We start from the raw sequence: 13695 nt of genomic DNA, 5'->3' as shown, positions 1-13695 counted from the left end.
TGGAGGCTGGAAATATGTTGTGAGAGGTTGAACGTGCAGGTAGTCTAGTAAAGGAGACCTTTGAAGTGACTGTTTGACAATCAGATGAAAACATCATGACTGGTTGTGTTTATGCCACAATAAAAGGTAATTCATTTTTAAAATTAAATGACAAATCTTTACAACTAGGCCCACAGAGGTCCTATTGAATGAATAGGGATTCTATATGTAAATCGATGAATAGGCCCATTAAAAAAGTACATGCACGTATAGGAGGTCCCATACCAGGAATAAATAAATTCTATTTTCACCCATGCATACAGTATCATTGACATTGTGGCCTGGTTCCAGATCTGTTTGTAGCATCTTGCCAACACCTAAGGTGTTTGGCATGACAACCGCCATATGAGTTGGTTATACAGCACAAACAGATCTGGGAACGGTCTGTAAGCACTGGTTTTTACATGTCAAACCAGTCTGGGTTTGACATGTACAACCTTGCATGGGCATGTGAGTGTGCAGTGCGGTGTGAATCTAACATCCTCTGATCTCTTTTGCCTTTAACCTTCCTCCTTCTGCTGGGACCTGTGGATGTTGCTGCCTTTGCTAGCTTATTGTGAGTACACATCTGATTACACATCGGATTACACATCTGGTTACACATCCGGTTACACATCTGATTACACATGTGGTTACACATCTGGTTACACATCCGATTACACATATGGTTACACATCCGGTCGCACATCCGGTTACACATCAGGGTACACATCTGGTTACACATCCAGTTACACATCCTATTACACATCTGGTTACACATCTGGTTACACATCTGGTTACACAGCAGGTTGACAAATCCGGTTACACATCCGGTTACACATCTGGTTACACATCCGGTTACACATCCGGGTACACATCTGGTTACACATCCGGTTACACATCTGATTACACATCCGGTTACACATCTGATTACACATCTGGCCAAACCATGTTCTCATCTGAATTGTTCTGCTGATACACACACTTAACTGAAATCAATCATGTTTTGGTGTTACTAGGACATTTGCTTGGAAGATTTTGCATTATTTGACTACATACAGTATGTAAGGAATACATTATCCATATTTTCAGTGGAAGAAATACAGCCAGTTATGATTTAATACTGACAATTTGCTAATGACTGCTTGTTGTTTTGTGTGACTCCAGGTGATGTCGCAGGGCATGGAGAATGACCACATCTTCCATATGACTGGGTCCGGTGCTGACCAGGACCCCAAGGGTGTGTTCACCATCAACAGGGTGACCGGAGAGGTGTCCGTCAGCCAAGAGCTGGACAGGGAGGCCATCAGCTCCTACACTGTGAGTACATACCTCACACAGGCAAAAGAAATCCAGACATTTTGATTCCATCTCCTGATGCTTTTATTCATTCATGTACAACAAAATATGTGTAAAACATAACATTAGAGAGATAGTAGAGGTGTTTGGGTTTCAACTACAGACTTAGATTCCAGATCTAGGCTGTGCATATATCTGGCAGAATCTCTCTGAGAGAAAATGGACTCAAATTCTCTCATGGGTGACTTGATGCTATCAGTCACAAGTTGAAGGTTTGTGATAAAATAGTCATAAGAAGACTGCGAGAATCTAGTTTATTCAAATGCCTCTGGGGTGTCTTCCTGACTAAAGCATTTCCTTGCAAAATAGAGTGATTCTTTCTTCAAGTCAAACACAATTGATTGTATCCCACTTGCAGTGATAGACACAAGTCTAGTTAGTTGAGTGCATGTTCTTAGATGAGACTTTGCTTTTTTAATGACTGTCAATGGAGTGTGTGGCTAAACATAAGTGTCTGGGGTGTTTGATTGGGGGTGAAGTAGAAGGAAGGAGCAGGCTTCTGAGAGAGGGGCAGAGGGAGACAACAGGCCCAGGTGGGATTAAACCAGAGACACAGCCAAGCACTTGACATTTACATCTCTCTCCTGAGTTCTCCTCAGCTACACACAACACGCAAGCATATACAGTGCATTCGGAAAGTATTCAGACCCCTTGACTTTAAAAAAAAAATTCCCGCTCGTAAGTCTACACACAATACCCCATAATGACAAAGCACCATTTATTTTTTTTAAACTTAAAAAACCACGGAAATATCACATTTACACAAGTATTCAGACCCTTTACTCAATACTTTGTTGAAGCACCTTTGGCAGCGATTACAGCCAGTCTTTTTGGGTATAACACTACAAGCTTGGCACACCTGTATTTGTGGATTTAAGAATGATGAAGGCCACTGTGTTCTTGGGGACCTTCAATGCTGCAGACATTTTTTGGTACCCTTCCCCAGATCTGTGCCTGGACACAATCCTGTCTCGGAGCTCTACGGACAATTCCTTGGACCTCATGGCTTGGTTTTTGCTCTGACAGGCACTGTCAACTGTGGGACCTTTATATAGACAGGTGTGGGACCTTTCCAAATCATGTCCAATCATTTAAATTTACCACAGGTGGACTCCAATCAAGTTGTAGAAACATCTCAATTTCGAGTCTCAACTGGCAAGCATGCACACATCATTTTTTTAAATAGATTTTATTTAACCTTTATTTAACGAGGTAAGGCTTTAAACCACTGCCATTTCACTTGAGTTAAATGTAGATTTCGATTAAGGAGTGTGACTGTGTCCACCTGCGTGAGTGTCTGAGGAGTTGTATAGTTGTCTGTGTTCGATGGTTTAACTTTGTGTAGGTGTTGACTCTTTCATTGGAAGATGCTGTTTGTATTTAGTTGCTTACGTCCATATGGCCTGTTGCCATTACATGCTTGGTGGTGGATGTTGCACTGTTAGTCACATTAGATCCAGAGAAAACATTGCTAAAAGGATAGCATGCAATTACTCTCTCTCCCTCTTGGTCTGCTACCAATGCACTGCCCAAATTAATTCAGAAATGTGGAAATGAGTCATGGATTGATTCCCAGGAGCGGCAGCATTATGATAATCCATTGCCTCCCCTGCTCTGGGCTGCTATGTTTTAGAGCCCGCCTGGCCCACTCATAACACATTGTGCTACTGGAGTTCCACGCTAACTGCTTTATGAGTCACACAGATGCAAAGTTTGGTGCTTTCACCTGACTTTTACTAACACACACACACAACACACACACACGCGCAGACACACGCACACACACGCACACACACACAGGTGCACGCACACACACGCACACACACGCACATACACATACACGCACACAAACGGACAGACACACAGTGGCTTCAGCGTTGAAGCACTCTTCACCTAATTTCGTTGTATCAGGGCAGAATAACTGCATTTCTGGATAATCCCCCGGTATCATCACATCAAGGATAATTATGTGGCTGCTAATTCAGCCCATCTCACAGCAGCAATCACAGACTCAACACTCTCTCACTCTCTCTCTCTCTCTCTCTCTCTCTCTCTCTCTCTCTCTCTCACACATACACACCCCCACTGGGCTATGACCTCATGCCAATCATTCATCCTCTATACAGGCTGTTTACCAGAGCCCACAACAGCATTCTGTTTCCTCCTCTGTCTCTGTCTCTCTCTCTCTCTCTCTCAGGAGGGAGTTTCTAACAGGATGTTGTTATTTATTAATCTCTGTTGTAAACAGGACCGTTGATTGTTCTAGACTGACGCATTGTATTGTTAATGGTCTGAAGTGTGAGGAAGGAACCACAAGCTTTCCGCTGTTATGAAACACTCAGACAATATTCAGAGGTGAGAGAAGGAGGGAGAGAGATACTGTATAGAAGAACAACACAGACAACAGACGACGAGGAGACGGGATCAGCAACTTCCCATGATTCCTAGTTTTTAACCGCTGCACTATTATACTAATTGTATTTGCAGTTTTCTGCTGCTTACCCAAATCATTGACTTACTGCTGTTCAGTTGCTACCACCATACACAGAAATGAAGAACAGATGTAGAATGTTATTCATTCACAATCGAATGCACTCATACAAATAAACGCAGGCTCATGTAAACAACAACAAATGAAAACAAAAGTTTAAAGCACCAACACAGTTCGTCCATGTGATACTTCCTGTGTCAGAACATTCATCTTCCTGTCTAAGCAAGCGTGGAATTGATATCTAGCAGTCTCTCACACACTCTCCTTCCTGTCCTCTCTCTCCTCCCTCTCCTCTCTCTCCTCCCTCTCCTCTCTCTCCTCCCTCTCCTCTCTCGCTCTCCATCTCTCTCCCTCTCATTCGATGGAAGAAATCTCAAATGAATCATGGTCTTAATAGTTCTCCTGTAAAGGCTGTATTATCATTGGGCTGGACTGCAGCCTGTCCCCATGCCCATACCCATGCCAGGCTTGGTAAATCCCCCTCAGATGGAGTCTGGCTCAGGGTAGATGACAGTAGCCTCTCCCTCTGCTGCTGGAGACTCTGAGCTCCCAAATGCATCGGAGTGTTTTTTTAGTCTGTCTGATCTCTAGTGCAGCACAGAGCACATGAGCAGGTCACTCACTCCTGTATAGGACTTGAGAGGGATTTCATGATTACTTACAGTTGTACAGTTGGAGACGCAGCCATTTCCATAGAAACAAGACACAAAGGAAGTTGAAGAAGATAGAGGATTTAGAGAAGATGAAAACAAGCAGAAGCTCCTGGGTATAAGGATATAAGTGAGCTGTTATCGTTGGCTGAGGTGTGTAAAGGTATGAGAGAGCTGGAGGAGAGTTTAAAGGACTGGACATCCGTCTGTAGCCAGACACACAGCCGGACTCTGAGATAGAACTTGAGAAGATAACAAACACAACACACAGTTTAAAAGGTGTGTTTGAGGAAGTTTGGCTGTGCATGTAGGTGTATATTTGACTGCGTGTGTCAGTGTGTGTCTGTGTATCTGACCAGTCAATGCTCTGTTCTTTTAAAGATAGTCTGCCCTCTGTAGACCTAAACCATCTTTGGCAGCGCATTGATGTTGTTAGACAGAATTGTGTGAGTGTTTGTCTGCTTGTTGTGCATGTACTGTATGGTCAGCACACTGTGAAATAGCTTCCTGGCAACAAGGCTAACCAATTCCCTGTTATCTGAAAGGAAGGTTAACTCATAATAGTTGTTCCTCCTCACTACCAAAAGGCTGACAAAAAAGGTTTTTACAGAGTTTCCCAGCTGGGTTGAGACTGGCACATGAAAGCTGAGAGAATGGGGAGCAGGGGACAGAGACATGCTCCCGATGCCAGATCAAATTACTGCTCTCAGATAAGACCTTATTCCTCTATGCTCCCAGACGCCGCTGTAGAATGACACAATGGCAGCACAACCTCATCCCCCAGCTTACTGCAGTCTACACAGCCTCATAGATACTGACAGCAGGGGAGATGAGAGACAAGGAGGAGGAGCCACAGGAGAGAACTGATGGAGATGGAGAGAGAGACAGAGTAAGAAAGCGATATGTATATATATATATATATATATATATATATATATATAGAGAGAGAGAGAGTAGGGAGAGTATGGAGTAAGAGAGAGAGAGGGAAAGAGAGCGAGGGAGAGAGAGAGAGACGGAAAAAGAGAGAGGGTAAAAGAGAGCGAGAGGGAAAGAGAGAGAGAGATTCGGAGTGAGAGAAGAGACAGACAATGAAAGAGAGAGAAATGCAATAATCCATCAGGAATAATATATGTTTGCTGTTGTCTCTTTGTATGAGTTAAGGTACCACACTGTTCCCGCTCTCTGTAATATTGCTGCTACAGAACATTACTGCATATTTTCCTGATGATTTATCTGACAGTGTGCTGCAGCTTGGGGTCTGACGATTTCTTCCACATAGTTCAGGAGCACAGTAGCAGTGATTTCTCCTCCCCTTCCAACGACTTGAGAGTAGGTTTTCTCGGTGTGGTGGTGTTGCACTCCTGCTGTCACCATAAGCTCAGCCACCAGAGGGGCAATATTGTTTACATTTGCCAAAAGGAATGTTTTGATCCACTGTAGGGTAGTAATGGAATCACTGTATCCAACAGCTGTTTGTTCGCCATCGATCTGCCTCCCTCCCCTCTGTGGTCCTCAGGCCCTCGACAGTTGGCACACAGATTTGCTCTGTTCAGTGGTGCAGTCTTGCTCTCTCTCTCTCTGCCGGGGTCTCACATGGCCTCCCATGGCCTCATCAGGGTAACTCATACCCTTCCTTACTTAATTACACACACAGTGTGTGGTCTACACCACGTCTGTGGCTCTGGAAGAAGACCAAGATAGACAAAACAAGTTGAGTTTGAACAAGTTGTGCAAACTGTGTGTGTGTACAAAGCTTACATGCTTTTGTCCCACTGGGATGCCAGGGGTGTTAACCATTTTCAGCTGATAACTGAATATAACTTTTAAAGTTGAAAACTGGAGGACTCCAATATGTCAGTAGAATCAATTATGGCTCTCATCAGGCACATATTTGTTGTACACACTTTTTGTTGTTGTTCTTCCGAACCCACCTCCCGCAAGTTGCTGTGACATTGTCAAGTTCACCCCCCACCCCAAGCAAAACGACTGATAAATAGCTAGCAAAATAGCTACACAGACTCTGAGTTAACCTTGTATCTTTATTGACCTTTTATTTCAATCTTTGCATTGTCTCTTTGCACACTCACAGGGCCCTACACACTCACACACACTGTCACTCCAACACGCACTCACGCACTCACACACTCACTCCATCATTTGTTCTCTCACACATAATATGCACATAAATTTGTACTGACTCCACACACCTGCACACACACTAATATGCAAGCTGCACTCACGTCGGTAGCCATGAAGTGCTTTGAAAGGCTGGTCATGGCTCACATCAACACCATCATGCCAGAAACCCTAGACCCACTCCAATTCGCATACCGCCCCAACAGATCCACAGATGATACAATCTCTATTGCACTCAACACTGCCCTTTCCCACCTGGACAAAAGGAACACTTATGTGAGAATGCTGTTCATTGACTACAGCTCAACGTTCAACACCATAGTGCCCTCAAAGCTCATCAATAAGCTAAGGACCCTGGGACTAAACACCTCCCTCTGCAACTGGATCCTGCACTTCCTGATGGGCCGCCTCCAGGTGGTAAGGGTAGGCAACAACACATCTGCCACGCTGATTCTCAACACTGGGGCCCCTCAGGGGTGCGTGCTTAGTCCCCTCCTGTACTCCCTGTTCACCCACGACTCTGTGGCCAAGCACGACTCCAACACCATCATTAAGTTAGCTGACGACACAACAGTGATCACAACTGATCACCGACAAGACAACAATGAGACAGCCTATAGGGAGGAGGTCAGAGACCTGGCAGTGTGGTGCCAGGAGAACAACCTCTCTCTCAATTTGAGCAAGACAAAGGAGCTGATCGTAGACTATAGAAAAAGGAGGGCCGGACATGCCCCCATTCACATCGACAGGACTGAAGTGGAGCGGGTCGAGCGTTTCAAGTTCCTTGGTGTCCACATCACCAACAAATTATTATGGTCCAAACACACCAAGACAGTTGTGAAGAGGGCAAGACAACACTGTTTCCCACTCAGGAGACTGAAAAGATTTGGCATTGGTCCACATATCATCATAAAGTTCTACAGCTGCACCATCGAGAGCATCCTGACCGGTTGCATCACCGCCTGGTATGGCAACTGCTCGGCATCTGACCATAAGGCGCTACAGAGGGTAGTGCTACCTTTCGATAGATTTTTTTTTTTACTTTAATTTATTTAGTATTTATTCAGCATCACCACCATCAGCATGGCGACGATCTCGGGGTCGGGAGGAGAGGGATGCGGCGTGCTGATTGGTTGATTTGATCCTGATTTAGCCAGGTGACATGTTGAGTGTTCTGTCCTGTTGAGTGTTGTGCACGTGTTAGGACAGCCACAACATGCCTTGAGTTCAGTGTGTGGGGGGTGGACACTGGGGGGGCGAGGGGCTCTATTTATTGAACTGCAGTGTTGGTTAAGAGCTTGTAAGTAAGTATTTCATGTTGCATTTCATGTTGTATGTATTTGGCGCATGTGACGAATACAATTTTATTTGATTCTGATGTGATTTGATTTTATACTGTTGCCTAGCCCCCTTACCCCTATACATATCTACCTCCATCAGTCCAGCATCCCTGTACATGGAAATATGGTATTGGAACTGACTTTTTAAATATTTGCTGTATGTAGTATGCTTACTTACTTGCTTTATTTTGTATTTCATATTTCCTATTCTTATTTATTGTGTGTTTTATTTCTAGTAATGCATTGTTATTGATTAATGCATTGCTGGGTTTTGAGTTGGCAAGAAAGGCATTTCACTGTACCGGTATCCAAACATGCATGGATTGAGATGCGGTCACTGCTCGAGTGTGTGTAGCTACTAGCTACATAGTATACATATCAAGTATAGTATACATATTATTTGATTAACACTTGATAATACAAAATGTTTGGTCTAATTGGCTGATACGCGCAGCAGAGAGAGGCAGAAAGACAGAGAGGAGCGGCTGCATCAACGGCCCTCTGACCCAACTCCATCCCTTCTTCAGTCAGGAGTTGCACATGGGTGAGAGCAGCAGCAACGCAGGTTGTCTACACTCTAGCTAACCACTATAAACTATACACTAAATATGGATATATCCACACAAGCCACTAGCCAGCCAGCCATACTGTATATCATGAGTTAGACGATGATGAATATTATATTATGAAGTTGTTATTCAAGATTTTAAGAGCATTGATGATAAATCACAATCAGTAAAAAAAATAAAATCAAGCTTGCTCACTAGCAGATTTACATCAATCATCAATCATCAACATCATCGATCAGCTGATAGCCCCCACTATCAGGGTTTTATTTTTCACATTGAGCACCTGCCTCCTCATTATGTTCCAGTCATTACTAATTACGATCACTAATAGTTCTGATCCCAAAAGCCGTTAAATGTTCCAAATTCTAACCCAAAGCAGCCGTTCACTCCCCTCTCTCTTTATGTGTGTCCGAGGCCTGCAGCAGCCAGGGACACACAGTAAAGTAGCACTCTGTCCCCAAGATCACTTAGAATGAGGGAAAAGCACCCGACACAGCAGTCTGCAGACTGGGACCACTCTGTCTTGTTATGGATGGTCAACTCATGAAAAAATTTGGGACAATATTCACCTTTTTTATAGTGCCCACTGGTGCTTGGGGTTCAGCTCCAGTGACATTCTTTATGGCTTTCTCCACTCATAGCTTATGGATGGTGTGGAAATAAAACATGAAATATTCAGAGGTAGATTAAAATCTCCATTACCCTAAAGAGAGCTTAAAGGCAAATGGGTCTGGGACTGGAGGTCTCCTCTCTTTCTGGTCTTAGAGCTAGTTTTAGCTTCAGCCACAGACCTACTGTAGCACTGTGGTTATGGTCTTCTCTCTGACCTCAGAGGAAGGGTTTACTGTAGATCAAACTGGTGTGTTCTGTTTACTCACTGGCTGCTAATCAATTCAGAACATCCAGACAACAGCGGCTCATTCATACCATGTCGTGGTTTGATGTGGAATTAAACTGTTTCATTCTGCCTTTAGTGACTTGGTCAATACATCAGTGTTACAGTGTAATGTCAGCCAAGGTTGGGCTGGGGATGACATTATTGAATAACTCCCCCTCCCATCCCTGGCCTTTAATGAGGATTGATTAACATTCGCCGGGCAATGTTCTGCATTCTCACAAGGTCACTTTATATCACCATATTAATGATACAGCCTGAAAAGATGAAATCAATGTATGCGATTATATGATATACTGTAGAAATGCAACAGATGCTTGTTATTTCTGTCTGTGTACTAGACGAATCACATTCAGAGTAAAACATCAGAAGTCTTGTGGTGTTCAGAGGTCAGTCCCACTGAGATGGAGAATCAGATTAACACCTGCATATTTGACGCAGTAACAAAGCAAACAATATATAATAAATATTTGCCCGTGAACAATCTCTGGAACATGCTCAGGAACTTTGGCGACTACTAAGTATGTTTTAAACCTCCCGCTTTGGGCTGGATGTGTCAATGTGTAGTTCATACATGCATAATCTGTGAGCCCCCTAGCAATATGGGTTCTAGCCAATGAGCTTCTGCCCCTCGCCATTTGAGTGAGAGAGAGAAAGAGAGCGATGGCGTGGTGCACATATCTGCACATATGGGATGAAATACACCATTTTCAGGAACCAGTTTTGGCTCGTGAACACTACTTTCAGAACTACTGGCTAAAAAGTATACAAAAATACCTTGAGAATCTCTTTAACCCAGAAGTAAAATCAAGCATGATTTGGTCAGCTGCGTGATTAACTTCTATGTTCATACGTGTTTGAAATTAAGAGTTCCAGCAAACACTAAGTCTCCAACCTTGCAAAAGGAAACTCTCAGCCAAAGACCCCCCACACACACACACACACATCCCCCCCCCCACCTTCCGATCCGTTTGGGCACACGTGCGAAGCACTCGAGGCGAAGCAGTTTAAGCACTGCCTTCGCCCAATCCTGATACGTCCAAATAACCAATGAAGAAAATCTAAAAACTGTCCCGGCAGTTTCTTCGGTCTACACGCAGAATCTGCCCGCGGGAGATTAGCCTGTGAATGTTAAGAACATGGCTCAACGGACTGGGCAACATGTTCACTAGGTTTTAATGTGGAACATTATTTTCTAATTAAGTTCAATTAGAGTGAAAAATAATGTTAATGAGATGGAAATGGAAAGGAACAGAGAGAGAAAGAGAGAGAGCGAGATGAAGAGAGGGAAGGGGAGAGAGAGAGAGAGCAGGAGACAGAGAGACAGACAGACAGAGAGTGAGAGAGAGAGAGAGAGAGAGAGAGAGAGAGATGAAGAGAGGGAAGGGGAGAGAGAGATACAGAGAGAGAGAGAGAGACAGACAGACAGACAGACAGACAGAGAGTGAGAGAGAGAGAGAGAGAGAGAGAGAGATGAAGAGAGGGAAGGGGAGACAGACAGAGAGAGAGAGAGCGAGAGAGAGATGAAGAGAGGGAAGGGGAGACAGACAGACAGACAGACAGACAGACAGACAGACAGACAGACAGACAGACAGACAGACAGACAGACAGACAGACAGACAGACAGACAGACAGACAGACAGACAGACAGACAGACAGACAGACAGACAGACAGACAGACAGACAGACAGACAGGCAGAGCGATGAAGAGAGGGAAGACAGACAGACAGACAGACAGACAGACAGACAGACAGACAGACAGACAGACAGACAGACAGACAGACAGACAGACAGACAGACAGACAGACAGGGACATGGAGAGAGCTGCTTTTCTCTCCGACCATCCTCACCATCAGCATCACCATGGCGACAAGCTCGGGGTCAGTCGGGTCGGGAGGAGAGGGATGCAGCTTGCTGATTGGTGGGAGGATGATGGGCAGGCAGAGTGTGGAGTGGTAAATAACACACTCATTTAGCCAGGTGACATGTTGAGTGTTCTGTCCTGTTGAGTGTTGCTCAAGTGTTAGGACAGCCACAACATGCCTTGAGTTCAGTGTGTGTGTGTGGTGTGGGGGGGGGGGGGGGGGCTGGGGCGAGGGGCAGATGGCTCTAAATTGTCAACCCTGGGATTTCCATGGTGACTAGTACAGCAGATGTAGCCTGTAAATGAGACACTGGCATGATTCTTCTGGAGAAAACCCAATGCATGAATGACACCCACACCAATAGCATGATTGCTTACACATTATACATATTGTATTATATTACACCAAACGCCAGAAGCACTGTGAATGGCATACATCTACACTAATAGATAGCACTGTTACTCCCTACCCAGTATATTACTTCAACTAGATATACTATTACTCACATATTCATTCAGAATGTGCATGCACTTCATGTTAATAAATGAATTGGCAATGCTGCAGTCCAAGTGTTGAGGGCACAGGTACACACACATATTTTAGTCATTTTTTATTCTTATTTTTTTGCAGACACTCTTATCCAGTATTTCCATACTGGTCCCCCTTGGGAATCAAACCCACGTCTCTGTCGTTGCAAGCACTATGCTCTACCAAGCCACAAGGGACACGGGACGCGTACGCACGCACGCACGCACGCACACAAACACACACACACACACACACACACACACACACACACACACACACACACACACACACACACACACACACACACACACACACACACACACACACACACAGCTCCAATTCTTTCTCTGTCTCTTTCTTTCTTCAAAAAAGGGATTTTTGTCACCAAGACGCACAGATTAATTCAGACTAGAAGAGGGTGGACCAAATGACATTTGGTGAATGTCATAAAATGTTTTGGTGTTTTGTAACAGATACTGTATCTCTTTCCATTATTTTGGAGTGGACGAACATGCACAGGTAGCCTACTTTTTGAAGCGATTTGTTTGACAACAAGATTAAAACATTATGATTGGTTGTGTTCATGCCAAATTAAAAGGTAATACATTTTTTATCTGTTAATGATGTCTTTACTCGGCCGATTAAAGACATGTAGTGCACCTGCAAGAGCACACATAGGGTGTCCCATGAAAAAAAATTGACAAATATAATTCGCACTCCGCACACACACGTGCACATGCATAGTTCAAACTGATAACTGATTCATGTTAACGGTCCCATCCGCACTGCTCAGTAATTACTGTCTGTTCACAAGAGAGAGGGAGAAAGAGAGAGGGAGAAAGGGGGAGGGAGAAAGAGAGAGGGAAAAAGGGAGAAAGCTAGAGGGAGAAAGAGAGGGAGAAAGAGAGAGGGAGATAGAGAGAGGGAAAAAGGGAGAGTGAGAAAGAGAGAGGGAAAACGGGAGAAAGCTAGAGGGAAAAAGAGAGGGAGAAAGAGAGAGGGAGATAGAGAGAGGGAAAAAGGGAGAGTGAGAAAGAGAGAGGGAGAAAGAGTTAGGGAGAAAGAGAGAGGGAGAAAGGGAGAGGGAGAAAGAGAGAGGGAGAAAGAGAGAGGGAGAAAGAGAGAGGGAGAAAGATGCTACTGCAGAAGATCTGAATGACGAAGGAGGAAATAACATCTTTTGTAAGTCGATTCAAGCCTTGAAATTGTGGGAAAGTCATTAAAACTGGTTAAAATGCTCATCTAAAACATAACTGTCTGAATGATGATATATTACTTCAATATTTCAAAAGCTCTAATAAGAGTTTAAGTTCATAAATGAGCAATGTAAAAGTTGGGATACGCACATTATTAACATTTCCTAGGTGTGCATTTAAATGCAATTGCATATTATATTGGGTTCCCAAGCTCTCCTGGTACTGTAAGGGAAGGCTCTGAGTTGCGGTAGACAGCAGCAGTCTCAGATATGATGTTCTTTTTTCTCCAGCTCTTGACAGCAGATCTGAGAGGTACCACTCTCTATTCCTCCACTCCTCCTACGTGTCTTTCCTTAGACTGTCACCTGCTGACAGTGCTACGGAAAACTATATGGGCCGCTGCTACTGTCTATGTGTGTCTGTGTGTGTGTGTGTGTGTACAGTGAGGGAAAAAAGTATTTGATCCCCTGCGGATTTTGGACGTTTGCCCACTGACAAAGAAATTATCAGTCTATAATTTTAATGATAGGTTATTTGAACAGTGAGAGATAGAATAACAACAAAAAAAAATTCAATGCCCTGGCTGAGGGAAGGAGGTTCTCACCAAGATTTGACGGTACATGGCCCCGTCCATCGTCCCTTTGATGC

At 44.1% G+C, this 13695-nt stretch overlaps 1 protein-coding gene across 1 annotated transcript in view; it reads left to right on the top strand.

Moving 5' to 3' along the window:
• cdh13 (cadherin 13, H-cadherin (heart)) overlaps positions 1-13695 on the top strand; it is a 515993-nt gene that overhangs the window by 227568 nt on the left and 274730 nt on the right. Inside the window, exon 5 of the mRNA XM_045688176.2 lies at positions 1186-1338. Coding sequence (XP_045544132.1) covers positions 1186-1338 — 153 coding nt within the window. The remainder of the gene's footprint in view (positions 1-1185; positions 1339-13695) is intronic.

The sequence above is a fragment of the Salmo salar genome, chromosome 10 (assembly GCF_965601325.2).
Source record: "Salmo salar chromosome 10, fSalSal1, whole genome shotgun sequence".
Classification (NCBI taxonomy): domain Eukaryota; kingdom Metazoa; phylum Chordata; class Actinopteri; order Salmoniformes; family Salmonidae; genus Salmo; species Salmo salar.
Note: the sequence above shows the minus strand (reverse complement) of the source record. Positions and strands in the feature narration are given on the sequence as shown.